This window comes from Apodemus sylvaticus, chromosome 2, assembly GCF_947179515.1.
Source record: "Apodemus sylvaticus chromosome 2, mApoSyl1.1, whole genome shotgun sequence".
In the NCBI taxonomy this organism is placed as follows: domain Eukaryota; kingdom Metazoa; phylum Chordata; class Mammalia; order Rodentia; family Muridae; genus Apodemus; species Apodemus sylvaticus.
Window position 1 is genome coordinate 58591408 of NC_067473.1, and position 25243 is coordinate 58616650.

At 44.6% G+C, this 25243-nt stretch overlaps 1 protein-coding gene across 1 annotated transcript in view; it reads left to right on the top strand.

The window, feature by feature from the left end:
- The window catches only part of Bpgm (bisphosphoglycerate mutase), a 33095-nt gene extending 9290 nt beyond the window's left edge, over window positions 1-23805 (top strand). Inside the window, exons 2-3 of the mRNA XM_052173412.1 lie at window positions 3115-3775; window positions 22110-23805. Of these exons, the coding sequence (XP_052029372.1) occupies window positions 3175-3775; window positions 22110-22288 (780 nt within the window). The 5' untranslated portion in view covers window positions 3115-3174 and the 3' untranslated portion in view covers window positions 22289-23805. The remainder of the gene's footprint in view (window positions 1-3114; window positions 3776-22109) is intronic.
- The last annotated feature ends 1438 nt before the right edge of the window (window positions 23806-25243 follow it).

Below are 25243 nucleotides of genomic sequence, written 5' to 3' on the forward strand. Positions count from 1 at the left end.
GAGGAAGAAAGAACACAGGTTATAGAAAAGCTCCGTCTCGTCTAAGAGTTGCCTCCATTATTCACACACAGTCCTCAGAAGTCAACACTCTTGCTCTGCCTGCTGTCTAGTGGCCCCTCCAGCACACACCAGCCTTACTTGTACACCAGCCTTACTGGTGTAGATGTTTGAGTTTGTAGCTCTGCCCTTGAACTTGTCAAACTGACAAGTGTCTCGTATCTATTGCTAAACATTTGGTAGGCCAGCCTCAACAGATGCTAAGAGCTGTTTTAAAGCTTACAAACTCAGCAATGCCTTTGCACATGTTCATCAGCTAGTTAAATAGGAAATTAGTCGGACCAAATAAGAGAGTAGAAAGTTTAGTTTCCCTGAGATGGATGCTGTAGTTTAGTACTGTATCCTGTGTTCACCTCCTGTATGTCAGCGTGAAGGAAAAAGTGTGTTGGCATAGGTTTGGAGCTGTAGAACTGTTCTGCTACACTACATGTATTTTCAGTAAAAAGAAAATGAGAATTGTGTTTTTCAAAACCCTGGAAGCAGTTGTAGCAGATTAAGACACTGGGAAGCTTGGTGGTAGGTGTCTGAGTACTGCTAACGCCATCAATACTTGTTTGGTTCCCTTGATATAATTTGTAATCCAAGACTGATTGAGAAGTGCTTTTGCTTATAGAATTTGTCTCCACACCTGTCTTCATTTCTTTTTCATTGATGTGATAAAATACTCAGATAAAAGCAAATTGAAGGAGAAAGGGTTTATTTAGCTCGGGATTCCATTTTCAGTTCATCACATGAAGCCGATCGGGGAAGGCAGCAGGACTGTGAAGCAGCAGTCGCTTCACATCCACAGTCAAGAACAGAGAGCTGAGAGTTGATGCGACTGTACCGGTGTTCCTTCTCTGTTTTCATATAGTCCTGGGTCTCAGGCAGGGAATGCCCCCACCTACAGTGGCCAAGTCTTCCTCACCTCAGTTACACAGTCCGGGTCATACCACAGGCATGCTCCGAGGCCCATCTCATCTAAGCAACGCTGAATGTCAGGTCGACAGCTAATGCTAAGACAACGCTGGTCTTCATTTGAAGGAAAATACCTTCACTAGCTGTTGAGCCAGGAGGCGTCTTACTTGGCATGTCAAATTAAAGGCTGAAGTAGAGGAACGGTTGATAGCATGCTTCTCATTTCTTACCCACGAAACAAAACACATGGTTTACACGATTGACTATGGTTTCCAATAGGCTTAGAGCATCTATTACTTGGCTGATAGAGACTTTTGAAAACAAGAACATAAAAATACCTTTCTTGGGGCTGGTGAGATGGTTCAGCAATTAAGAGCACCGGCTGCTCTTCCAGAGGACTTGGTTTCTATTCTTAGCACCTGCCCGGTGGCTAACAACTGTCTGTAGCTCTAGGGATCTGTCACCTTCTTCCGACCTTTAGTGGTACCAGCCAGAGACATACACGCTGACAGAACATCCACATCAGATAAAGGTCTATGTACCACACACATCCACATGGATTCTTTGGTTGATCTTTCCCAGGTGAAGCGGGAGCTTTATCAGTGTGATTATCCCCTGGGCAGAGTCACCTGGCAAAACGCTGCCCAGATTTTCATCCCCTTCTCTCTCTGCTACCTCAGTGTCCCCTAAGGCCAAGAGAACAGGCATTGTTCTGTCACCCTGTGATCTCTGCCTTGGGAGGTGCTTCCTCCCAAGCCTTGGTTCTTCTAGGCCCTGGGTGTATCTCTTCTCCGTATACACCAAATGCCAAACTTGATGCACAGCCAGAAAGAGAATGGACTCTAATCCTGGTAGCCTTCCACCTGCTTGCAAACCACTTCAGACACCACTACTCATTCCCAGAGCCTTATTTAATGGGAGTGTTTCCCCTTCAGAATCTCCAGGAATTGTTTAAAAAGAGTAGAATCCAGGTCGAGTCCACTGAACTCTGTCGCTGGTTGTTATGTAACTGGGTGAATCCCAGCTGAAGCAGGATGGGACATCTCCAGTTACTGGAAGTTGCCAAGAGTGGCAGAAGCCAGGCAGGCCCTGGTGCTCATATAATCTTTGCTTCCCAGTGTGGGAAAAAAAAAAACCCAAGCAACCCTGGGGTGGAGATGGGAAGTGACAGCTGGGCAGTGGAGAAGCGCTCTTTCAGAGGCAGACTGAGGCCGCCAACTCTCCAGCTTCTCTGGGGACAGAGGAGACAGGAGCAGCAGCAAAAGGGAGTTAGGACTTGCCTTGCTTAGGATTGCTTGTCCAACTTTATTAGATTGTCCTCACAGAAATGTGGCTGATTTGAGTAGAGTTTCTGCAGGATGGGGGAGGAGGAGGAGGCAAGGCCACCTTATCAGTGTGGTTCCCGGCACTGGACAGGACCTGTTTCTGTTAATCTGTTCCTGCAGGTGGCATCTCTCAACTGTTTACATTTGATAGCTTGTTTTGCACCCGGATTTATTCCTGCCAACAACAGGTGACAAATAGCTTCAGAGACTACTTCATTTGCTCTTGTTAAGGCCACTTTATAGCATTTATAATTCTATTTGAATGCTGAACTCTACCTTATATATAGTGTCTGAGAGTTTTCCCATACCCTAGATCTATGAGCCTGTAGCATCAGAGAGCTGGTTGCCACCTGTCAGAAAGATGTGTGACATAGATGTAGTACTTCATTGAGTTAACATGTTTTATAATGTTCATGAGGTAAGGCTGGAAAGACACTGAAAATCCCAAGAGAGAAGAATGCTTTCTTTCAGTGTCAAGTCAACGGAAGTTGGGCGTTCCCTGCTACTAGTCATTCTTTTCAAGATCTGTAACTCATTCTGTGTTGTCCTCTCCTTAATAAGCATATGCTGCCTACTTGGGTAGAAGCACACCATTAGAATGAAGTGTTGTCATTTTATATCATACAATTAACATTCTATCTAGCCATCAGAAAGTTTAAGGCAATGAGATTGTCTGTAATTTTGTATGTATGATCACCAGTTCTGTTTGACGTCAAAACTGTCCAAAGGAATTTCAGTTTATCTTAGAAATGGGCTGTTGTACAGTTGGTCTCCATTATGGGCAGTCATTTGAGGAAGGGATATAATATGCATTTTTTTTGTCTTCTCTTTCTAGATATACTGCTATTCTTGAGCATCATCCCATTGAGAACTCCAGGGCAGTTCATCCACCAGCATGTCCAAGCACAGACTTATTATACTAAGACATGGAGAGGGTCAGTGGAATAAGGAGAACCGATTCTGTAGTTGGGTGGACCAGAAACTTAACAGTGATGGACTGGAGGAGGCTCGGAACTGTGGCAGGCAACTCAAAGCTCTCAACTTCGAGTTTGATCTTGTCTTCACGTCCGTCCTTAACAGGTCCATTCACACAGCCTGGCTCATCCTGGAAGAGCTGGGGCAGGAATGGGTGCCTCTGGAGAGCTCTTGGCGTCTGAATGAGCGTCACTATGGAGCCTTGATTGGTCTCAACAGGGAGAAAATGGCTTTGAATCATGGTGAAGAGCAGGTAAGGCTCTGGAGAAGAAGCTACAACGTGACCCCACCTCCTATTGAGGAGTCTCATCCCTACTTCCATGAGATCTACAGTGACCGGAGGTACAAAATGTGCGATGTGCCCTTGGATCAACTGCCACGTTCAGAAAGCTTGAAGGATGTTCTGGAAAGACTTCTTCCCTACTGGAAGGAAAGGATTGCTCCAGAAATATTGAAGGGCAAAAGGATTCTGATATCTGCTCATGGGAATAGCAGTAGAGCCCTCCTGAAACATCTGGAAGGTACTGGTTTTCTGTGTGCTTCAGGGCTTGTCAAGTGTTGTGGTTGGGTCTTACTCTAGATATTTGAGCTACAGTGTGCCTGCCACCCACCCTCCAGCACTTCCTTCCTCACGCCCCTTGTTACTTCATATTTAAGAAGCCATTGTTCTAGAAACCCAAACCCCTGTAGTTCTTGGTGCTCGTTGTGACTGTAGCAGAGACTCTCAGACACCTCTGTGCGCCCGTCACTCCTGCAGGGAGCTCAGTGGGACAGAGTGGTGGGGTTTGGGGTTTCAGAGTCAGGGAGGTACAGTTAAGACCTTGCGTTTCTGAGCAGTTACAGTGATAACTGCTCCTTTGGGGACTCCGCTCTCTAAAGAGCTCTGATCTGAGGGGGGTCACATGCCTTCTGCTGTAATGAGGAGAGGCTAAGAAAGGACGCAGTTTTACAAGTTTATTTGAGCCTTTTAAGTACATCATCTAGAATCCAGTTTTGTGTATTTTCTTCCCATGCCAAACAATTGTGACTGTGTTTTCAGACGTGGATTTCCTGAGCAATTCTTTAGTTGCAGTTTTCCAGACCAGGCTTAGTCACTGCGTATGAGAATGCTAGACGGGAGGAAAATCAAACAAGCGGCTCATTTCTGTATCTCTGCCACAGGCTTGGAGAAGACCAGGAGCGTCTGTTTATTTCAGTCGCTTGATGTTGAGTTCTGACACAGGGACTCTGGGGTGCTAGTGACTGAGGGTGAGGCTCCCCACTCCAGGCTTGGAGAAGACCAGGAGCGTCTGTTTATTTCAGTCGCTTGATGTTGAGTTCTGACACAGGGACTCTGGGGTGCTAGTGACTGAGGGTGAGGCTCCCCACTCCTGCTCTCCCTTCATTCACCCCACAGCTGTTCCTTTGACTGTTGTGCACCATGTCTTCCCACAGAGTTGGAAGGGCTGAAGCTCTGTGAGATAAGCGGGGCTGGGTGGCTGAGCACAGAGCGATGTGATGTGTAGGAGATGCCACTGTGAACATGTTGCCATACGGCTGGCTGGCCCTAATCGTTACGGCGTTATCTAGACCCGATTGATCACTTGGTGATCACTTGGGTACCTGACATCCACTAGTCATGCAGAGATCTAGACTCTACAAACTTCTTTAGCTGTTACTGAATTTATAGACAACCATGGTGGTTATCCTTTTGTGTCTCTATAAAACTTGTTTATTCAAGTATATATAAGGTTCTATTCTTAATTATTCATGAAAATCAAAATATGATTAAATTATATGTAACAGTATCATTAACAGACTATAATTATTTATTGTTTAAAAGAGTTGATGGTCAGGGCTGGAGAGATGACTCAACGGTTAAGAACACTGACTACTCTTCTGGATGTCATGAGTTCAAATCCCAGCAACCACATGGTGGCTCACAACCATCGGTAATGAGAAATAAATAAAGAACCTATCCCCCCCACCCAGCAAGTAGGGCCAGGAGTGGGGGTGGGGGAGAGGAAAAAGGGAAGGGGAAAAAAGAGTTGAGAGTCTTGTTAGAAACACAAATTGAAATTTAAAATTTCAATGTTTCTGACAGAATTTATATTCCATGCAACCCCTTTTACACAGATGGAATTTATGTTTTAGCCAGGCTCCCTTCCCCAAAGAAACTACCCGTCTTCTTCAGGGGGTTCCCTTTTCCCTTAGGTAGGCGAGTGAGCCCTAAAGAAGTCCTCTCCTGCTGTTGAGTACCATTTTCTCCTCATGTGTCTACAAGGTTACATCTCTTTAAGATGTTTCTGTAGCCCCGGGTGCCCACCCCACCTCACACCCATAACGGCACAGTAATGATTTGCCGTTTGTGAATGATCTTTGTAAGGGAGCTAGGAAAAACTCTCTTACACCACCTGTGGTGAGAGGCAGTCACCATGGTAGACGTGAAGGGAAAATATCTGTTGAAGGTGAGGTTAGACCTTTAAAAAGTCTGCGTGCCAGGTGATGGTGGTGTGTGCCTTTGATCCCAGAACTTGGGAAGCAGAGGCAAGCCAGCCCGGTCTACAGAGCAAGCTCTAGGACAACCAGGGCTACACAGAGAAATGGTCTCAAAAACAGAAACAACAACAAAAACAAAAAGCAAAACAAAAAAACTTGTCTACAATTAAGGGAAATTTTTAATGTATTAATAATTTGTTTAAAAATTATCCAGTCACGCAGTGTAATGTGCTTTGGAAAACAATGTGCAGCTTCCTAAAAGGGTCCAGTGCACTCCACTTGAGACCAGCCACCCCACTCTCACACTCACACTTGTGTTAGTGCCCTAGTGTACCTGTGAAACGCCCAGAGCAGGACACCTGAATTCACCTTATGCTATGTCTAGAAGTCTTAAGTTTGAAGGGCTGGGTGTGGCTGCCCCTTTGGCCCGCTTACAACTCCAGGTTGTAAGCTGATTGCTAAGGTCTTTGGTATTTATTCCCTGGGTTTGTAGACCACCGTGCCTGTCCTCTTTCCATGTAACCTGGGGTTAGGGGCCTTGTCCAAATGTCTTTGTGTTGTAGAGACATATATACTGTTGAGATGGGGTCTGCCCAAAAACCTCATTTTAACTTGATTATTTCTTTTAAAGACTTGATTTTCAACTAAGGTCACATTCTGAATTCCTAAAGGTTGAAGCTTCCCTCTCTCCCTCTCTCCTTCTCTCCCTCTCTCCCTCTTCTGTCCCTCTTTTCTTCTCTCCCTCTCTCCTTCTCTCCCTCTCTCCCTCTTCTGTCCCTCTTTTCTTCTCTCCCTCTCTCCTTCTCTCCCTCTCTCCCTCTTCTGTCCCTCTTTTCTTCTCTCCCTCTCTCCTTCTCTCCCTCTCTCCCTCTTCTGTCCCTCTTTTCTTCTCTCCCTCTCTCCCTCTCTTCCTCTCTCCTTCCCTCATTCTACCCCCTCTCCCTCTCTCCTTCCCTCCCTCCCCCCCTCCTCTCTCCAGGAACACACAGTTCAACACTGAAGAGAAATGAAAATTTCCACACTAAAACTTGTTTACAAACTTTAATAACAGCAGATTCATAATAGCCAAAAAGTAGAACAACTCAAATGTCCAACTAACGAATGGGCAAATTAAATGTTTTCTAGCCATAGAGTAGATTTTCTCAGCAGTGAGGAGGAATTGAGGCACTGTATGTGCTGGACTGGATGAATGCTGAGACCATTCCATTGTGGGAAAGGCACAAAGGATTCTTTATAAAATGTCCAGAGTAGAGGCTGGAGAGATGACTTGGCAGTTGAGAGTACTTCCTGCTCTTCCTGAGGACCGAGTTCATCCCCCAGCACCTATGTAGCCTGTAATCCCAATTCTAAGGGATCAGATCTAAGGGATCAGATCTCTATTTTGGCTTCTGAAGGCCACCACATGGGTGTCATATATTCATGCAGCCACACATGCATACACATAAATAAAAATGAATCTTTTAGAAATGTCCAGAATAGGTGTAAATCTAGAGACAGAACTTAGAACCTGTGCATACTGACAGGGCTGGGATGCCTGGAGTCTGTGAGGGCGGTGAGTGACTTGATTCTCTGACAAACAGATATACATAGATAATGAATATATAATCAGAGAGGTAAAAACTTAGCTTTGACTGCTGAGACAGAAAAGGACTTTCAGGGCTTCCTCAGAAAGGAGCAGGCTTTAGGTCACAGACTGCTTCCAGCACTCCTGAATACCTTCCTAAAAGTCGGCCATATCAGATTCAATGAGTTCTCAGAGGCTAACAAAATTGAAATTATCTCGTTATGACTTCAGTCCTTATCACTGTAGATAACTTTAGGAAATGGTCTTATTTTGTGATTCTGATCTAAGGCAGTGGAGTTGGAATGAGAAGAAAAGACTTACATAGGAAGTGTGGGGTCATGAGAAAGGCAAAGGGTAGAAGATGTCTGCAGAGACAGGTGTAAAGGAGCCAGCCCATAGAAGTGGTGGGGTTTGGTGCAAGGGAGAGAGGGCTTTCCCATTAGGGGGCATGCACAGAAGCCAGAAGATGCAGGGAGACATCAGTCCGTAACTCAGGCAACAGCATAGTGGATGCGCTGATTGAAATCTGACCATAGGAAAGTGTAAAGGGAGCTTACGGTTTTGGCTCTTGCACATCCTTTGAGATTTGTTTTTCTTCTTTTGGAAAAAAAAAAAAGGGCTGGAGTAGCCCCTGTTGAAACCACTGTTAAGATTCATGGAGTTCTTTGATATAACCATGCCTCCCGGTTGTGGACCGACTACCTAACGTGGAGAAGTTATGTGTGTGAAGTAGGCTGGTTTACTTCATAAAGTAGCCACCTGTTGTTCTGGGAGTGCTCAAAACACTTGTCTCCACCCGTTTAAAGCCCAAATGCTCTCACAGCTTCTTAAGTGGGGATCAGAAACCCATAAGCAATTGAACATAGGACCTGTAACAAGGTGAGGCTGTTCAAAGTCTGGGAACAGGAAGAGTTTTCTGAGTGCACAACAATAACAAAATTAATTTCCATCTAAATGCATAATGGCTCTGGAGTAGAGCATTACGTGGCTTCGCTGCAGCCTTGGTTTTGAACATGAGAGGAAGAATTAAGCATGACTGTTTTCCCAGGGTCTGAAGAAATGGAGTTCTGAAGGATAGGGAGTGTTTCTTCTGTAACACCTCTGTTAATCTGATGAGATTTCAGCATTTTAATATTTGTTATAGACATAGTCACTCACCAACATAGGAACACCAACTTAGGTGGTTAAGTTTATAGGGTTTTGTGTGCTATTTGATAAAATATTGCATTGACTCTAGAAGCTAACTTTTCTCCAGAAAGTTGAATGACTCTCCTCTACTTGGGGTGGGGACACCTCAACTCTCTCATAGGAATCAGAGTGTACAATATGTTTGGTTATTATGAAAATCTACCATATTGCCAGTTTACATTCTGCCGCTGTCTGCCCCCCCCCCCCCAGGATCCATCTCTGATGTATCCTAATTATCTTGATGTAATTACTGTTACCTTTTACTTAACTTCTAGAGTTACCACAGATCAGCCAGTACATTACAAAGTCACTTTACTGTATGAATGCTTTCTTTAGACTTAATGACTAACCAGAATTCACTAGAATCAAGTCTTGGAAGTGTATACTTCCTGTAAACACAAAAGTTGCCAAACTTACATTGATTTAAAAAAAAAAGTGAGTTCTTTTTGTAGATGCATCTCATTCCAACTCATGCTGTCTGTAGGAATAAATATTTATGTAAAAATTTCCCCTATAAAGTAGGGCTTTTAAGGACTAGGGAACCTTCCCCATGTTGTCCTTAAACCACTTGACAAACAGTTACCAATTATAAAACTACTTTAACTGTTTAAGAACTCAGAGGTGGGAATAGTGGTGACTCCAGTTAAGTAAGTAAGTATAATATTGTTCTTTAATACACTCCCAACATTAACCCACCTTCTGGTCTACAAGGGCAGTTTCTGTGTACTTCAGCTGGAGTGTTGACTTTCGGATGCTCTTTTTTCTTCTCATATCTATGGTACTGTGGCATTACCGCAGTCAGAACCTGACTGTGCTTAGAAGACAGGACCCAGTGTAGTGTAAAACACCCGGGAAGGTCACGGATGGCTTGGCCACGATGACCATAATCTTCAGTCAGAATTGTCACCTCTGCCCCAAATCCAAGTTACTCAGCTTCTAAGCAGGATTGCAAGCAGGATTGTTTCATTTTAAGTTTTCCCCCCTGAAAAATAGCTCTTTCCTTGCTTCTCCTTTATCCAGAACACTATAGTGTAAGCAGCAGAGTCAAGAGCATCCCTGGCAGATAAACCATTTTTAAAAAGGTAATTTAATACCAGGAAATGAGTCTTTAATTATTGCCGCCATTGTGACACCATGCCTGTGAATGGCACTCCTGGCACAGCTGTACACAGAGGCTTTCTTTGGAGCTCACACTTCCTGCCAAGCATAGTCCTAGACAATTTACAAAGATATCTTGTTTCATGTAGAAACCTGAATGTGGCTTTTAGCTCTCTTGAAAGGTCAATATTTGGCTTTACTCTATTGTTTACTGTCTCCATATCCTATTCCTTTATTTTGTGGGATCAATCACTTAATGGGCTGCCTTAATTAGCACCAGCAAGCTTTTCATACTCCAGTACCATGAATGAATGCGTTACATCATGCTGGGTGAAGCTAGGTGAGGAAACCTTGGCCGAGAATGCTGTGTACCTTCTCGGCCTGTGCACGTGGCACGTGGCAGGGAACCAAGCTTCGAGGACCAAGCAGAGCTGAGTGGCAAAGGCAGGCTGCATGGCCGCAAGGCATCTCGGGGGCAGGGGTGCCAGGCTCTTGGGTATCTATTGTCACTGCAGATGTTATACCTTTATAGGCAAGACTTAACGGAGCTGGCTGGTAGATGCTTTAGTGTTACTGGAGTGAAAATGGTATCTCAGAAGAGACCTGCTTCATTCAGTGTAGACAGTCAGTGAAGTGCCCTTAATTGGGACCTTAGTTTGTGTTCCACAGAGCAATCATCTGGGTGTGATTCAGTCCTAGACCCAGGACCCCTGATTCGCAACCATATTCTATAGCCACATGCTTCTGTCTGCTCTCTCCACATCCACACAGTGGAATTCGATGAACATAGCTCAGCACATGTTCCTTGAACACTCACATGGGCTTTGTTAAGGCTTTTTCAGTCTTCTGGAGCTGTGCGGTGCTGACTCTTTGGTGTCTAAGCCATCGGCAGCACAGGGGCACCCTTTAAAGTCCCCTCATGAGATGTTACACATTAGATGCTGCTAGAGTTTGTTTATATTTTTGTTTTTATGGAACTGGGGATTGACCCAAGAACCTCACACCTCCCGAACAAGCGCCCCGCCACTAAGCTACACCCTAGCCCAACCATATGTTTTGTTAGTCTTGCCATTGCTACTTATGCAGATTGTGAGGCCTTCTAATGGTCTTTCAATCCCAGACCTATGAGCAGAGCTTTCATCTGCTCTTCCCACATGTACACACAGACACACAGACACACACAATTACACATGCACAATCTCTCTCTCTCTCTCTCTCTCATACACACACACACACACACACTTTTGCTTCTAACATCATCTCATCTAGAAGTAGGTTATGAACCTCTTGGAGTCAATGTGTGTGAGCAATACAGTTGAAGACAATGTTGCTGGTTGGAAGTTAGCTAACATTCTTAGTCAAGGATCCTGGGAGCAACATCTATGACAGGCTCCCTGTCTGATGAGCCTGGCCTGTAACCTACCAAGTAACTTATTTATTTAGTGTCTTGACTTGTAAATCGTATATAATCTTGAGATTGCTTTATTTTAATTCTGAGAATGCTTGATACTTTAAGAAGACGAACAAAGCAAGGGATATCATATAGTAAGAAAATTCCTCTTGGGACTATGTCACTGTTTTGGAACCATAAATAATTGCCTACACTTTTGCCAGTAAGGCCAGGTTAAAGCAGATCTCACCTCTGACAGGCTCAGAAATGCTTCTCATGAAGTTCAAGAGAACTCTGAATGCCAGCGGGAGAGCTAAAGGCAACCTGTTCTGCACAGTTCCAGACAGGCGTGTGTCTCTTTTTCTTGTGGTTGGCACAGTCACTTCCTGCTTGTTTCCTGTGGGTCCACACTGAAGGAAAAGCCCAGTACCTAACTGCGTGTCGGATGTGGTCTGCACCTTGCCAGAGGAAGTCGATTGTTTAGTCTGGGTTAAAGCACGGGGTCAGCCAGCTGCAAGACTGGGGTGAGAAAGAGTGGCAGCGAGAAATTTGTGTAAGACTTGGACTCTGTCCCTGGAGAAGTAGGTGCAGCTGTACACACAGCGAGTCCGACACAAGGTGACAGGGTGAAATGAGAGAAACGGGAAGAAAGGGCAGCCGAGCTGGCTGCCGATGGCGGCTGAGGTGTTTGTCACCTTTGGCATTTAATATGGTATTTTCAGAGTCATGGAGTTGAAGCCCTCTTTCCTGGGAACTAAATAACTGCTTAGTGGTAGAGTTGAACTTTCCTTTATGGAAACCTACAAAATCCATAGTAGCATTTATTTTTAAATATAAGATTTTGAATATAATTTAGCTAAATAAATTATGATTATTTGAATACATTATTTAAATTATAAATTATTTAAGTGAATAAAGTTAACTAAAATTGAAAGGTAAATACATTTCTCTCTTCACTTTATTTTCAATCAGCAGCTGTCACTCTGCCATCGGGCTACAGTATTTAATACCCTGTTTTCTTTGGTTCCCCCAGGCTATCTTTTAATTGTATGTATGCAAAACTAAAGTTCTAAAGGCCTAAAATTAAATTTACTTGTACAGTCACCTGTAATGTACAGTCTATTCTTTCAGCCCTTACCAATAATATAGGACTGCATAGTTCTCTTCCCACAAGGCCAGTGCGGGCCAAAGGGGTGGGCAGGATCTCACCATTGAGTGTCACCGGGTTCACTGGAGGTGAGTTTTGTCTTTGTTTTTAATCCCAAAATATGGACTTTCCTTTTGTCCTGTAGCAAATCCTTCTATGTCCTCTGAATGCTTCTTTTCCCATTTCCTGCTGTTAAAAGATTTGTAGGCAGTTCAGAGAAAAGCCAGAGAACACACAGAACACATTTAATTTGTGCTTGATTAGCACTACGTATAAACAGCTTTTCATTCCAGACTAAGAACTGTTTAATGCACCCCCCAGTCCCCATGCACCCCTTTTCTTGTTCAGTTCATAATGAGAAAAGTCTTTAATCAAGGCTTCAACAATAAAGACTAGACTTGAATGCCAAGAAAGAATTCCTTCACTTCAACTGTATGCCCAGGGGCCAGTGATTCAAGTCCTGCTTTTGGCCCTGGGGCTAGAGTCCACTTGAATGAGTGAGACACACAGGTCCTGCCTCTGGTGTATCTTATATGTCCCTTCTAATCTTTCAGAAATGTCACCAAAAATGCACATCTGGCAAGATCTTAGAATGCTCTCATGCAAAAGATTGTTGCTGCGGAATCTTTAACCTTTATTCCTTATAACCTGCCATCACATGTAAAAACTGCATTCTTGGTAGATCCAGTGGTGACATACCTAATGTATTTGGTGGACCATATATCTCCATATTCTCTGCCTCGTAGCAGGTAACCTTTGAAAGCACTGCTCACTGCTCACAGATGCCCAAACGCTGGTTATATCCTTGTAAGGATGGTGAGGTGCTGCCCGGAAGAGCTGGAGTCACAGAGCAGAGTTCTCATAGAACTCAAAATCCTGGCAGAAGTGTTCCTCCCAGAAGGCGTTGAGTGGGGCGTTGTGGTTGAAGTACAGTGTTCCGTGTTCTAGTATGTTACCATGACTTAGAGGGGGTGCCTGCAGGTGCAAATTGACTTTCTGAAGCTACTCCCCACATATAGAAAATAAGTTATTTAAATTTCCCATTTTGGGTATGGATTTACTCACTTGGTTTTCTCCTAAACGTCCATTATTCCTTATTTGAAAAGCTTCCACCATTTGCAGTAGTTGCAGTGACTTCTGAGAAGCTCCTGCACAGAGTCTCAGAATTAAAGAAGGTGTAGGTATTATGGTCCTTGCCTGTGGTAGTCTCGGCCCTGCGGAGGCTGCGGTAGAAAATCTCCAGTTCAAGGCAAGCCTGTGCCATATAGGTAAATGCTGAAGATACCAGGTATAAGAGATGGCGTCAGAGGGACCGTGATGGAAAGAAGGTAGAGAGAGAGTAAGGACCTGGTGCCATTCCACGAAAGCGTCCCTGGACTCGCTTAAATGTGAACTAGAGACTGGGGTGCTCTGCTGGAGTGTGTGACGCCCTGCCATGTGACCCCCAGCACTGCAAAACCTGGGTGTGGTGGTGCATGCATCCTCATAGCACTTGGGGCTGCAAAGAGGAAAATCAGGAATTCTGGGTCATCCTCAGCTACGAAGTGAGGTTAAGGTCAGCCTGGGCTACTTGAGACCTTGTGATTATTTTAAAGAAATAAATCAAAAGCTGAACTAGTTCCCAGACAGGAGGTGTGATAGCTGACTACACGTTTTAGCTTCTGTTTGATGTCCCAGTGGATGGGTTTTTAAGAGTATAATGGCATCTTTTGTGCTGGTCCAGTTTGGTTTGGGGCAGTTCAGTGGTGTCCTAGTTCTAATTTTGGGAGTTCTGTTGACTTAGCTTTCCTAGGGTGAAGCATTTAGCATATGCCAGATTTTAGGATGGAGCAATGGCTTCCCTGTGGTTTTCTTAATTTGCTGTTTTAAAATGTCAGCTGCTTAGGTCTCATTGATTAGTAACCAGTCTAAGTATTTTAAGTATTCGTAAGTAATTGCTTTACTCCGTGAATAGCTTGAGGCATTATTAAAATAGAATGTTAACTTCATTGGAAACATTTTGTTCTCATACTTTTTTTTTTTTAAAGCTCTCTTTCTGTTAGTGGGATGCTATAGTCTGGAGGACTCACATACGGATGAGTCATTAAGTAAAAGCAAGCCTTGGGCAAGGACTTGGCCTGCTGCTGGTTCCTGTTGCAACTAAGTCAAACCGTTGAGTCCCATGTGGTATGCTCCAGCTACCTGATGCAAATCTAGAATGTGTTTCTAGGACCACACAGGTGACCCCCTAGACCTGGCCCATCTGCTCCCTGGGCCTAGATGTTTTAAGCTCAGACAGACTTGCTCTTCCCCGTTTCCTGTGAGAACATTGGGACTGATGTCCAGTTAGCACCCAGCCTTTACCAGAGCTGAGGAAAACTTAAAACATTTTCTTTCATGGACTTCAGTGTAAGAAACAGCAGTGTACACGGCAAATGACCAGGGTTTAAGTACTGAGTGTTAGAACAGTTCATGTGTATAGCCTTGAGACTTGAGCAGGCCTTTTGCATCTGCTTAGTATTTTTTAACAGTTGTACAGAGCTAAAATCCACATGTAACTGCCCCTGAGAGTGGTTTTTAGTATGCAGTTACCAAAGTCTGTAGATGGGTGTTCAAGTCCCTTGTGTGAAGCAGCATGATGTCTGTGTACAGCTGATGGATATCGTCTCATACTCCTCAGATTGATCGTGGCACCTTGCACTGTCTTTAGGGAATGACAAGGGGGAAAGGTTTAGACAACAGTTTCCATTGGTGACTGACTGAATCCGTGTGTGAGTGAGTGTTCAGTGGCTGTGACTGATGATGTCCACAGTCATCAATCCATTGACAGTGTTTAGAAGGATCGGAGATGGTGTTGATCAAGGGATATTAAGTTACAGCTGTAACAGTAAGAAATTCTGTTGTGTTTTTACATAGTAGGACAACAGCAACTCACTCATGTTCAGGATTGCTCAGAAAACTAGAAGAAAGGATTTTGAATGTTTTTATTGTAAGAAGTAAATGATGATAAAATATGTAATGTATATTTAACTTGAGTTAAACATAGATTCTTTTTAATTTTTTCCAAAGGAAATTGCTCCTCCACCGACAGTGTTTGGTCTTCCCAGGCCTGGGCACTTTAATGCACTTCATCGTGGGCTTATCTGCTCTGAACACTTTCTGCTGATGGATTCATACAATAAGTAGTCTTTTGGGACTGGTCTTTTAAAAACCATTTACTTATTCTTGGGATCTGAACCCAAGGCCTTGTGGCTTTTTGCAAGCATCGTTGAAGCTATATCCTTAGCACCTTTTTTTGTTTTTTGTTTTTTACTACAATGTTTTCCATATTTTAGTATTTATCAGTGCTCCATCCCTCTTCAAAATAATATCCCATCATCCTGCCTAATCATATTCATCTGCTCACGAGTTGACAGGCATTTCAGTTCTTTCTGTAGTTTGGCTATTAACAGTAATGCTGCTGTGGAGATTTATATATAACTTTTGATATGGACATATGTTGTATTTCTGTTAGGCATATGCCTGAAGTATTTTCAGGTTGTTTTCCAAAGAGGCTATAGCCTTCTGACCCCCTGATGTCCTTCTGTATTATAATTATAACTTCTCTGCATCCTTGATAATGCTTGTTGATGATCTGACTTCAAATGGTATCCCCTTATGGAGTGGAACTGCGTCTCCAGAAAGACCAAGGCTGCTGGTTGTCCTCACCAGTGCTTCCCCGATTATCCTTGAAGAAATGTCTGTTCGGATCTTTTGCCTGTTGTCTCACTTCACTCATCTTTCTGTGTCTTCTTTTATCTTTTGTATGAAGATCTTATTTGTAAGTTATCTTCTTGGTGGTGTTGAGGATGGAATCCTGGGTCCTGTGCACCCTAGGCAAGCGCTGTCACTGGGCTATAGTCCCAGCCCACATGTGTAGTGAGGGTGCCCGACAATTTTATACATTCTCCTCATGGTGTCTAAGAAGCCATTGTCCTAATTGAAGTATTTTACTCTTCCCCGTGTCTCTTTGGGTGCGTGTCCTCTTGAAAAGGCGCTCCTCTTACACTTCCTTGCACGTACTTCAGTCCATGTCTCGGAAATTAATTCATTGAAAATGCGAAGGCTAGTTTTGCTCTTGCTGCTTTCCTGGTGATCTGTCGTCCATCCTTACTGTGAGAGCCACGTAGCGCCTGCAAGGACTGCACTCCCCGGAGTCCTAGAGCTTCACAGCAAGCTTTGAGAGCTGAAACTGGATTCCTTCGCTGTCATCAGAGTGCTTGGGGTTCCCTGGGAGTTTTAAGGTTGTATCAATTTTTATAAAAAGAGCTGAAGTTTTGTTAGGGTTTGTGTTGGGGCTATACATTAACCTAGGAAAAATTGATATCAGTGTGTGTGTGTGTGTGTGTGTGTGTGTGTGTACACTTGGGGTGTCTTCCTTTTTGCCCTCTACCTTACTTTTTGACACAGTCCCTCACTGAACTTGGACTTGACAGTTGAGGCAGTCACCGGTCAGTGACTTGACTTTGGGGATCAGTTTGTCCCCACCCTCCAGCACCCTCTGCCATCTGCAGCATTTCTCCTGGGTGTTGGGGATTTAAACTCAGGTTGTCATGCTTGCATGGGAAGCACTTTACAGATGGAGCCACCATCTTAATATTAAGTCTTCCAATCCATAAATGTAGGATTTCTTTGGGTAGAGATAATTCAAATCATATGCTCTTACATTGTCAGAGTCCCATTTTTTAAGTCATTGGCTTAAAATTCACCCTGATTCTGATACTACTGTGACTCTGTGAGTAACTTCGCTTTCCTGTTGGGTATCTGTATTGATGGTGGAGCCTGCAGAGCCAGCTCACTTTGTTTACACTATAGTTGTCCCTGCTCTGTGTTCGTGTGTGGGGCGGGTGGTAGTGGTTTTGTAATCTGCAGATAGATCTACTTATTTTCTAATCTAGGTGGCTGTTACTTTGTTTGTTTGTTTTATGAATATTCTCTTTATTTACATTTTAAATGTTATCCCCTTTCCTGGTTTTTCCCCTCTACCAACCCCCTATCCCCTCCCCCTCCCCCTGCTTCTATGAGGGTGTTCCCTCACCCACCCACCCACTCCCACCTCCCCACCTCGCATTCCCCTACATTGGGGCATCAAGCCTTCACAGGACCAAGGGCCTCTCCTCCCATTGATGGCTGACAAAGCCATCCTCTGCTACATACACTGCTGGAGCCATGGGTCCCTCCATGTGTACCCTTTGGTTGGTGGTTTAGTCCCTGGGAGCTTTGCGGGGGGGATGTTCTGGTTGATATTGTTGTTCTTCCTGTGGGGTTGCAAACTCCTTCAGCTCCTTCAGTCCTTTCTCTAACCCCTCCATTGGGGGACCCTATTCTCAGTCCAATGGTTGGCTGTGAGCATCCGTCTCTGTATTTGTTAGGCTCTGGCAGGGCCTCTCAGGAGACAGCTATATCAGGCTCCTGTCAGCATGCCCTTCTTAGCATCCACAATAGTGTCTGGGTTTGGTGACTGTATATGGAATGGGTGGATCTCCAGGTGGGGCAGTCTCTGGATGGCCTTTCCTTCAGTTTATGATCCACACTTTTTCTTCATATTTGCCCCCATGAGTATTTTGTTCCCCTTTCTGAGAAGGACCAAAGCACTCACACTTTGGTCTTCCTTCTTGAGCTTCATGAGGTCTGTGAATGGTATCTTGGGTATTATGAGCTTTTATCTAATATAAAATGGGCTAATATCTACTTACCAGTGAGTGCACACCATGTATGTTCTTTTGTGATTGTATTACCTCACTCAGAACCATATTTTATAGTTCCATCCACTTGCCTAGGATTTCATGAATTCATTGTTTTTAATAGCTGAGTAGTACTCCTTTGTGTAAAGGTACCACATTTTCTATATCCATTCCTCTGTTGAAGGACATCTGGATTCTTTCCAGATTCTGGCTACTATAAATAAGGCTGCTATGAACAAAGTGGAGCATGCATCCTTGTTACATGTTGGGGCATCTTTTGGGTATATGCCCAGGAGTGGTATAGCTGGGTCTTCAGGTGGTACTATGTCCAATTTTCTGAGGAACCACCAGACTGATTTCCAGAGTGGTTGTACCAGCTTGCAATCCCACCAGTAATGGAGAATGGAGGAGTGTTCCTCTTTCTCCACATCCTTGCCAGCATCTGCTGTCACCTGAATTTTTTATCTTAGCCATTCTGACTATATTTACTCTTCAAACTTGCACAAAATAGAAACAGAAGGAACACCACCCAATTCGTTCTATGAAGCCATAATTGCACTTATACATAAACCACATAAAGACTCAACAAAAAAACTTCAAACCAATTTCCCTTATGAATATTGATGCAAAAATAATAAAATTCTGCAAACTGAATCCAAGAACACATCAAAACACACCCATCATGATCAAGTAGACTTCATCCCAGGGATGGTTCAATGTATAGAAATCTATTAAGTAATCCACTATATAAACAAATTCAAAGAAAAAACCACATGATCATCACATTAGATGCTGAGAAAGCATTAGACAAAATTCAACACCCCTTCATGTTAAAAGTCTTGGAAAAATCAGGAATTCTAGGCCCATACCTAAACTTAGTAAAAACAATATAGAGCAAACCAGTAGCCAGCATCAAACTAAATGGAGAGAAACTTGAAGCAATCCCACTAAAGACTGCCCACTCTCTTCCTACCTATTCAATATAGTACTTTAAGTTCTAACTAGAACAATTAGATAGCAAAAGGAGGTCAAAGGGATACAAATTGGAACAGAAGAAGTCAAAATATCACTATTTGCAGATGATATGATAGTATCTTATCATCTGATAATGTAACTCCAAAAATTTCGCCAGAGAACACCTTCAGCTGATAAACAACTTCAGCAAAATAGCTCAATATATAATTAAACCAGTAGCCTTCCTCTACTCAAAGGATAAACAGGCTGAGAAAGAAATTAGGGAAACAACACCCTTCACAATAGTCACAAATAATATAAAATACCTTGGTGTGACTCTAACCAGCCAAGTGAACTATCTGTATGACAAGAACTTCAAGTGTCTGAAGAAAGAAATCGAAGATTTCAGAAGATGGAAAAATCTCCCATGTCATGGATTGGCAGGATTAATATAGTAAAAATGTCCATTTTGCTAAAAGCAATCTACAGATTCAATGCAATCCCCATCAAACTTCCAACTCAGTTCTTCATAGAGTTAGAAAGAGCAATTTTCAAATTCATTTAGAATAGCAAAATACCCAGGGTAGCAAAAACTATTCTCAACAATAAAAACTTCTGGGGGAATCACCATCCCTGACCTCAAGCTGTATTTAGAGCAATAGTGATAAAAACTGTATGGTATTGATACTTCATTTTTTTATTTACGTTTTCTAGTGCAAGGCAGATGCTTAGTCTTCTTAAAGGTCCTGTGTTCTAGAACTTCAGTAGGGGCACTAGTTGCAGACCTGTGTGCCTGTGAGATGCTGGTTGATATGCACACACAGTCCTGTGCCTCCTGACAGACTTTGATCATGCACAGACCTTTTCACTAGCTATCAACTTATGAATGGATTTATAGAGAGGAACTATATATGGATTAGATAAGTCTGTAAATCCTTCTGTTCAGTTCCATGTGCTTGCTGATTAGAAAAATGAGTCATGGTCCATACCTCACAGCTGAGTGGAAGCATTCCTTAATATCCCCATGATTCCGTGCCTCTAAGGCAGGGGTTGGCAACCTTCCTAATGCTGTGACCCCTTAATACAGTTCCTCATGTTATGGTGACCCTCAACCATAAAATTATTTTTATTGCTGCATCATAAGTGTAATTTTGTTTCGGTTATGAATTGTAAGTGTTGGATATGCAGGATATCTGATATAGGATCCCCAAAGGGGTCATGACCCACAGGTTGAGAACCACACTTGGCTTTCCTTGTCTATTTAGAAATAGAGTGATTTTTTGGTATTGAAAGAGACTACCCTTTCTCCTTTTATAATAAAGTAGTTAATGATAGGTCAAAGCCTGCCAAGAGAATACAGCTTGTATGAAAGGCCTTTGATTACGGGGGGGGGGGGGGGGGGGGGGGGGAGGGGGCCGGGCAAGTTGGTCTCCAGAGCCTCCAGAGCTTCCCTTGGACCTGGGAGTGAGGGGCAATGGATTCCAAAGCCTCGGTGGTCCTCTGGCTCTGACCCACATGCTGTGGGGCCAGCTCTCCTGCCCTCCTCCAGGGGAGGCATGTGGCAGCTGCCCCAAAGCTAGCCAGCCCACTTTCTCCTGATGGAAGCACAGGGCTCTCAGACCTAAGGCTGTCACCTCTGCTGAACAGCCAGTGCCTGGGCCGAGTGCCTTTGCCTTGCCAGCTTCTGCCTGTGGTGGCAATCCTGAGTGGCGTTGCTCTGTGAGGCAGCGGTTCCGTGCGGCTCAGCAGTGGGATGGCTACATTCTGTTTAAAAACTGTCTAGAAGAAGATTCCAGATGGGAAAGGAAAAACACTCCTACATTGTTTCTAGTATCATTCTCATCTAAGCTATGTCTTCTCCCCACAACCTTTCTATAATGCAAGGTCAGAGAGAGAGAGAGAGAGAGAGAGAATATGAATATGAGCCAGCGGATGTGTATATCTGATTATGAATGCTTAACTGAGATACTGGAATGTCAGGGGCTCAGAAAGGCCCCTTCCCTAAAAGCCATCGCTCACCATGTTGAGGCTCTGGGGCAGTGTGCTTGGATGAAACACAGCTTTCTAAAGTCAGGAATCCCCACTGTTTCGTAGCTGTGCATATGTGGGTAGTTTGTGCATAGACGTCATTAGGTAGCTCTTCTGGGCCTAGACATGAGATTAGAATAAAGAGCTACTCCATTAAAACGACCCAGGGCAGTGATTCCAAGATTCTCAGCTGGTGCACGCAGTTTTGACTAGGGACTAATTAGAATAGCAAGGCACATTTATAACTAACTGATAATAGTTTATTCTGCCACCACCAAGTGAAGGCAAGCCCTTGCCCCCTGCTCAGAACTTCACCTAGCTCCTTGCCATTAGTGCAGAAGAGAGCCCAATGGTTAGAGTCTACATATCTGGAGAAGTATGGTGTGTCTTCTTACAGTAGATGATGTGAAAACTTTCAGTTGCCTTTCAATGTGCTGGTCTCCAACTCTGTGTGTGTGTGTGTGTGTGTGTGTGTTTTGAACTTAGATTTTGGTAGGTACAGATATCCAGATTTGAATCCAGGCCCTGTCATACACTGTGTTCGATCTTAAGTTCTTTGTGCCACACCTCATTACTTCCCATAGGGTGGTAGTGGGGAATACATGGGTTATTTACACATAACATAGAAAGTGCTTAGAGAAGTACTGTCCTGTAGAGTGTTGCCAGGATTTTAGATGTTTATGTTAAAAGTAGTTGTAAAAGTAAAATTTTACAATCACAGCCACTATTGCCACTCCTACTCCTGTAGTCAAAGGGGGATATCTGTAACTATCTTATATTAAAAAATATTAAATGTGAACTAACCCCCCCCCCACACACACACACACGCCTTCCCCTGCCCCTGGAGATGTTCAGGGCAGTAGGAGAGAGAGGCCTTGTTTATAGACATCCTGTAAAGTCTCCTCCTGACTCCCCTGGCCTGTGCTTCCCAAACCCACTAGGTATTAGAAAACCAAGCGCATTCTAATCAAGTGAATTAGTTAGATTCAGTGCTTGATGAAAAGCCCTCATTTTAAGACTAGCATTCAGAAGACAGTTGTCTGTTTTCTTCTCTTCAGTTTGGAGAAGCAGCAGTCAGGGACAAGTTGCCGCCTCAGAAGGATCACACAATCCCAAGACCTAGCACTGTTTAACCTCTCTCTTTTGTTACACTTCTGTGTTCTGGAACTATAGGTGGACCTTGTGGCTTTTGGCATGGTTTGGGGCTCACAGTTAATATGGGACAAGTTCAGTATGCAGTGCGACAGTTACACAGACCGCCCTGCCAAGTCATCTAACACCTCGTTTCTTCTCTCCTGCGCTACAGGTATCTCAGACGAGGATATCATCAAAGTCACTCTGCCCACTGGAGTTCCCATTCTGGTGGAGTTGGATGAGAACCTGCGTGCCATTGGGACCCACCAGTTCCTGGGCAACCAGGAGGCCATCCAGGCAGCCATTAAGAAAGTGGATGATCAAGGGAAAGTGAGACAAGGCAGAGAATAAAGTGTGGCCAGGAACGAGTGGGGTGGCGTGCGGTGGCGTGTGGTGGCGTGGGTGGGTCCCTGCGGCCTTCTCCCCTCCCCCGACTGGCCTGCTTTCCCTAAGGCTGTGGTAGAGTTTGTGTAGATAACTAGGTAATTTATCATGATATTTACTGTTTTTGAGAGTTGACTGAAATATATGTGAGCAGAAGGGATATTTGTGGGGGTGAATTTACCTAAGCGTAATGTTAACAGCGGCGATGCTCCAGCCTCACGACCAGCAGCGAAGCAGTCGGCTCTGCCTTGGTGGCGCGGAGCTGGGATTTCTGGAACTGGGTCTGACCTGCATCCTGCTCTCGGTCTCTTTCTGAAACTGGGACAGACATGAGCAAGGTTTTCTTCTGAAGCTTAGGAAGACAGCCTCTCTGTAAGTGTCCCTGGAGTAAGCCACTTGGCTTGTGGGCTCCCTGGGGCCAGCTTGGCAGGTCCCCTCTGCTCTGTTCAGTGTGGTAAGATGGGGGAAGCCAGAGCAGCAGCGCCTTCGGGATGTTAGCTGAGTCGAGCGACCCCATGACCTGACAGACATGTCTCTTCAGAGGAGTTCTGTTCCAGAAAATGTTTTTACACCAAGAGTAATGTTGCCACCGAGATAACGACGTACTCTCAGCTAGGATGCTTTCTAGTGTGTTTTGCCTCAGCAACAATGTGCAAAAAAAAAAAAAAAAAAAAAAAAAAAAAAAAAAACCCATAAAACAAAAAACAACAACAAAAAACCCCTGCATGATCTGTTGCCAAGGTGATTCTTGCCTCCAGTCGGTGGGTGAGCTGTTTCTCACCTTAGACTCTTGCCCACTCTTAGTGAAATGTAGTATCTTCCCGTTGGCCCCGTGGTTTATTCTAGCAGAGGTTTCGGATCCAGCATCCATCCACCTTCCCCATAGACACTTGGTACCCTGCAGTTGTAGTTCTTTATTTTCTTAGTTCCTTTCTAACTTTGACAAAATGAACCAGAGGAAAGCAGCCTTACAAGACAGAAGACTTCTCATCCACACCGTCAGTTTTAGCCATTTTTATCCTGTGGTGACACGTAAGAATCTTCACAAAGTTCAGCTCCCCATAGGGAAAAAGCTTTCCTCCCCTCCAAATCACCCCACCATTTCTTTAACAGAGCAGGCTGCGGACCTGGCTTGCTCGCTGGGACACATCTTTGCCGCTGATTGATGTGTTTCTTTTGATGGATGGCTTCTGCGGAAGCTTGGTCATATTTTCTGATTTTATCTTTTGTATGACTGGCTTGTTACAAATTTTGGGTTCACTCATTTAATGCATTTGTTGCAATAAACTGCCTTGTCTCCGAGGAGATCTAATAGTGGCCCCTGAATCCAAGGCAAATATGGAACTTAAGAAAAAGATGAGTTTAATTATCCAATCTTTAATGGCAAATTATTTGACAGAATTAAAAGTTGAACTGAAGTGCTTCTATAACTGATAGTTGTGTTTATTCAGGAGTGCTGTGGTTGAATAAAACTTAACCCCCGATTTCCCGTGTTGATGTTTTTTAGAGGTGGGGCCTTTAGGCCATTAAATGAAGTCAGGAGAGTGCGGCCTGCTGGTGGCTTTGCTGGCTGTATCTTAAGAGAGGCCTGGACTATTGTTGTGGCTCCAGTCTGCCATGTGTGCTCTGCCATCTTCAGCTAGGCCCTCACCAGCTCCTAGCATCATGCTTTTGGTCCATTGGCCTCCAGAACCACGAGCTAAATCAGCCTCGCTTTATAAGTGGTAACCACGGTAACAGAAATGTCCTCCTCCTTTTCCTTCTCTTCCTTTCTCCTCTTCTTTCTCCTTCCTCTCCTCCTCCCTCTCCTCCCTCTCCTCCTCTTTCTCCTCCCTCCCTTCCTTCATCCCTCTCCTCCCTTCCTCCCTCTTTCTCTTCTTCCTTCCTCCCTCCTTCTCCCTCCCTTCCTCCCACCCTTCCTCTCTCCCTCCCTTCCTCCCACCCTTCCTCCCTCCCTTCTTCCTTCCTCCCTTCCTTCCTCCCTCTTTCTCCCTTTCTCCCTCCCTTCCTCCCTTCCTTCCTCCCTTCCTCCCTTCCTTCCTCCCTTCCTCCTTTCCTTCCTCCTTCTCTCTCCCTTCCTTCTTCCCTCCCTCCCTCCTTCCCTCCCTCCCTCCCTCCCTCCTTCTCTCTCCCTTCCTCCCTCCCTTCCTCCCTTCCTTCCTCCCTCCCTTCCTCCCTCCCTTCCTCCCTCCCTTCCTCCCTTCCTCCCTTCCTTCCTCCCTCCCTTCCTCCCTTCCTCCCTCCTTCTCTCTCCCTCCCTCCCTCCCTCCCTTCCTCCTTTCCTCCCTCCTTCTCTCTCCCTTCCTCCCTCCCTCCCTCCCTCCCTTCCTCCCTTCCTTCCTCCCTCCTTCTCTCTCCCTTCCTCCCTCCCTTCCTCCCTTCCTTCCTCCCTCCCTTCCTCCCTCCCTTCCTCCCTTCCTCCCTTCCTTCCTCCCTCCCTTCCTCCCTTTCTTCCTTCCTTCCTCCCTTCCTTTCCTCCTCCTCCTCCTCCTCCTCCTCCTCCTCCTCCTCCTCCTCCTCCTCCTCCTCCTCCTCCTCCTCCTCCTCCTCCTCCCATGGGTTCTATGGCTCAGGCTTATCGCTTGCACTATCTCCCAAGTTCTACTTTGACAGAGTTTTAAAAGCAGACTGGAGAGCAGCACCGCTGCTGTGTACACACAGTAAAACCACAGCTTAATCTCTCATCTGAGGGCTAACCGTTGATCGTGAATTGCCAATACACTAAAAATCTTTTCAAAACAAAGCATGTAGTATCCGTGTAAGCAGACAACATGAGTAGCATGAAGAGTTCTCGTGGTGGTCACGTTGCTACTGAGCCAGCTTCCAGCCACCACTGTGTTCCTCCTCATCTCTGTCCTCCATTCCCCACTGACCACGTTCAAACAAAACAAACAGCAAGGGTGATATACTTGAAAAAGACAA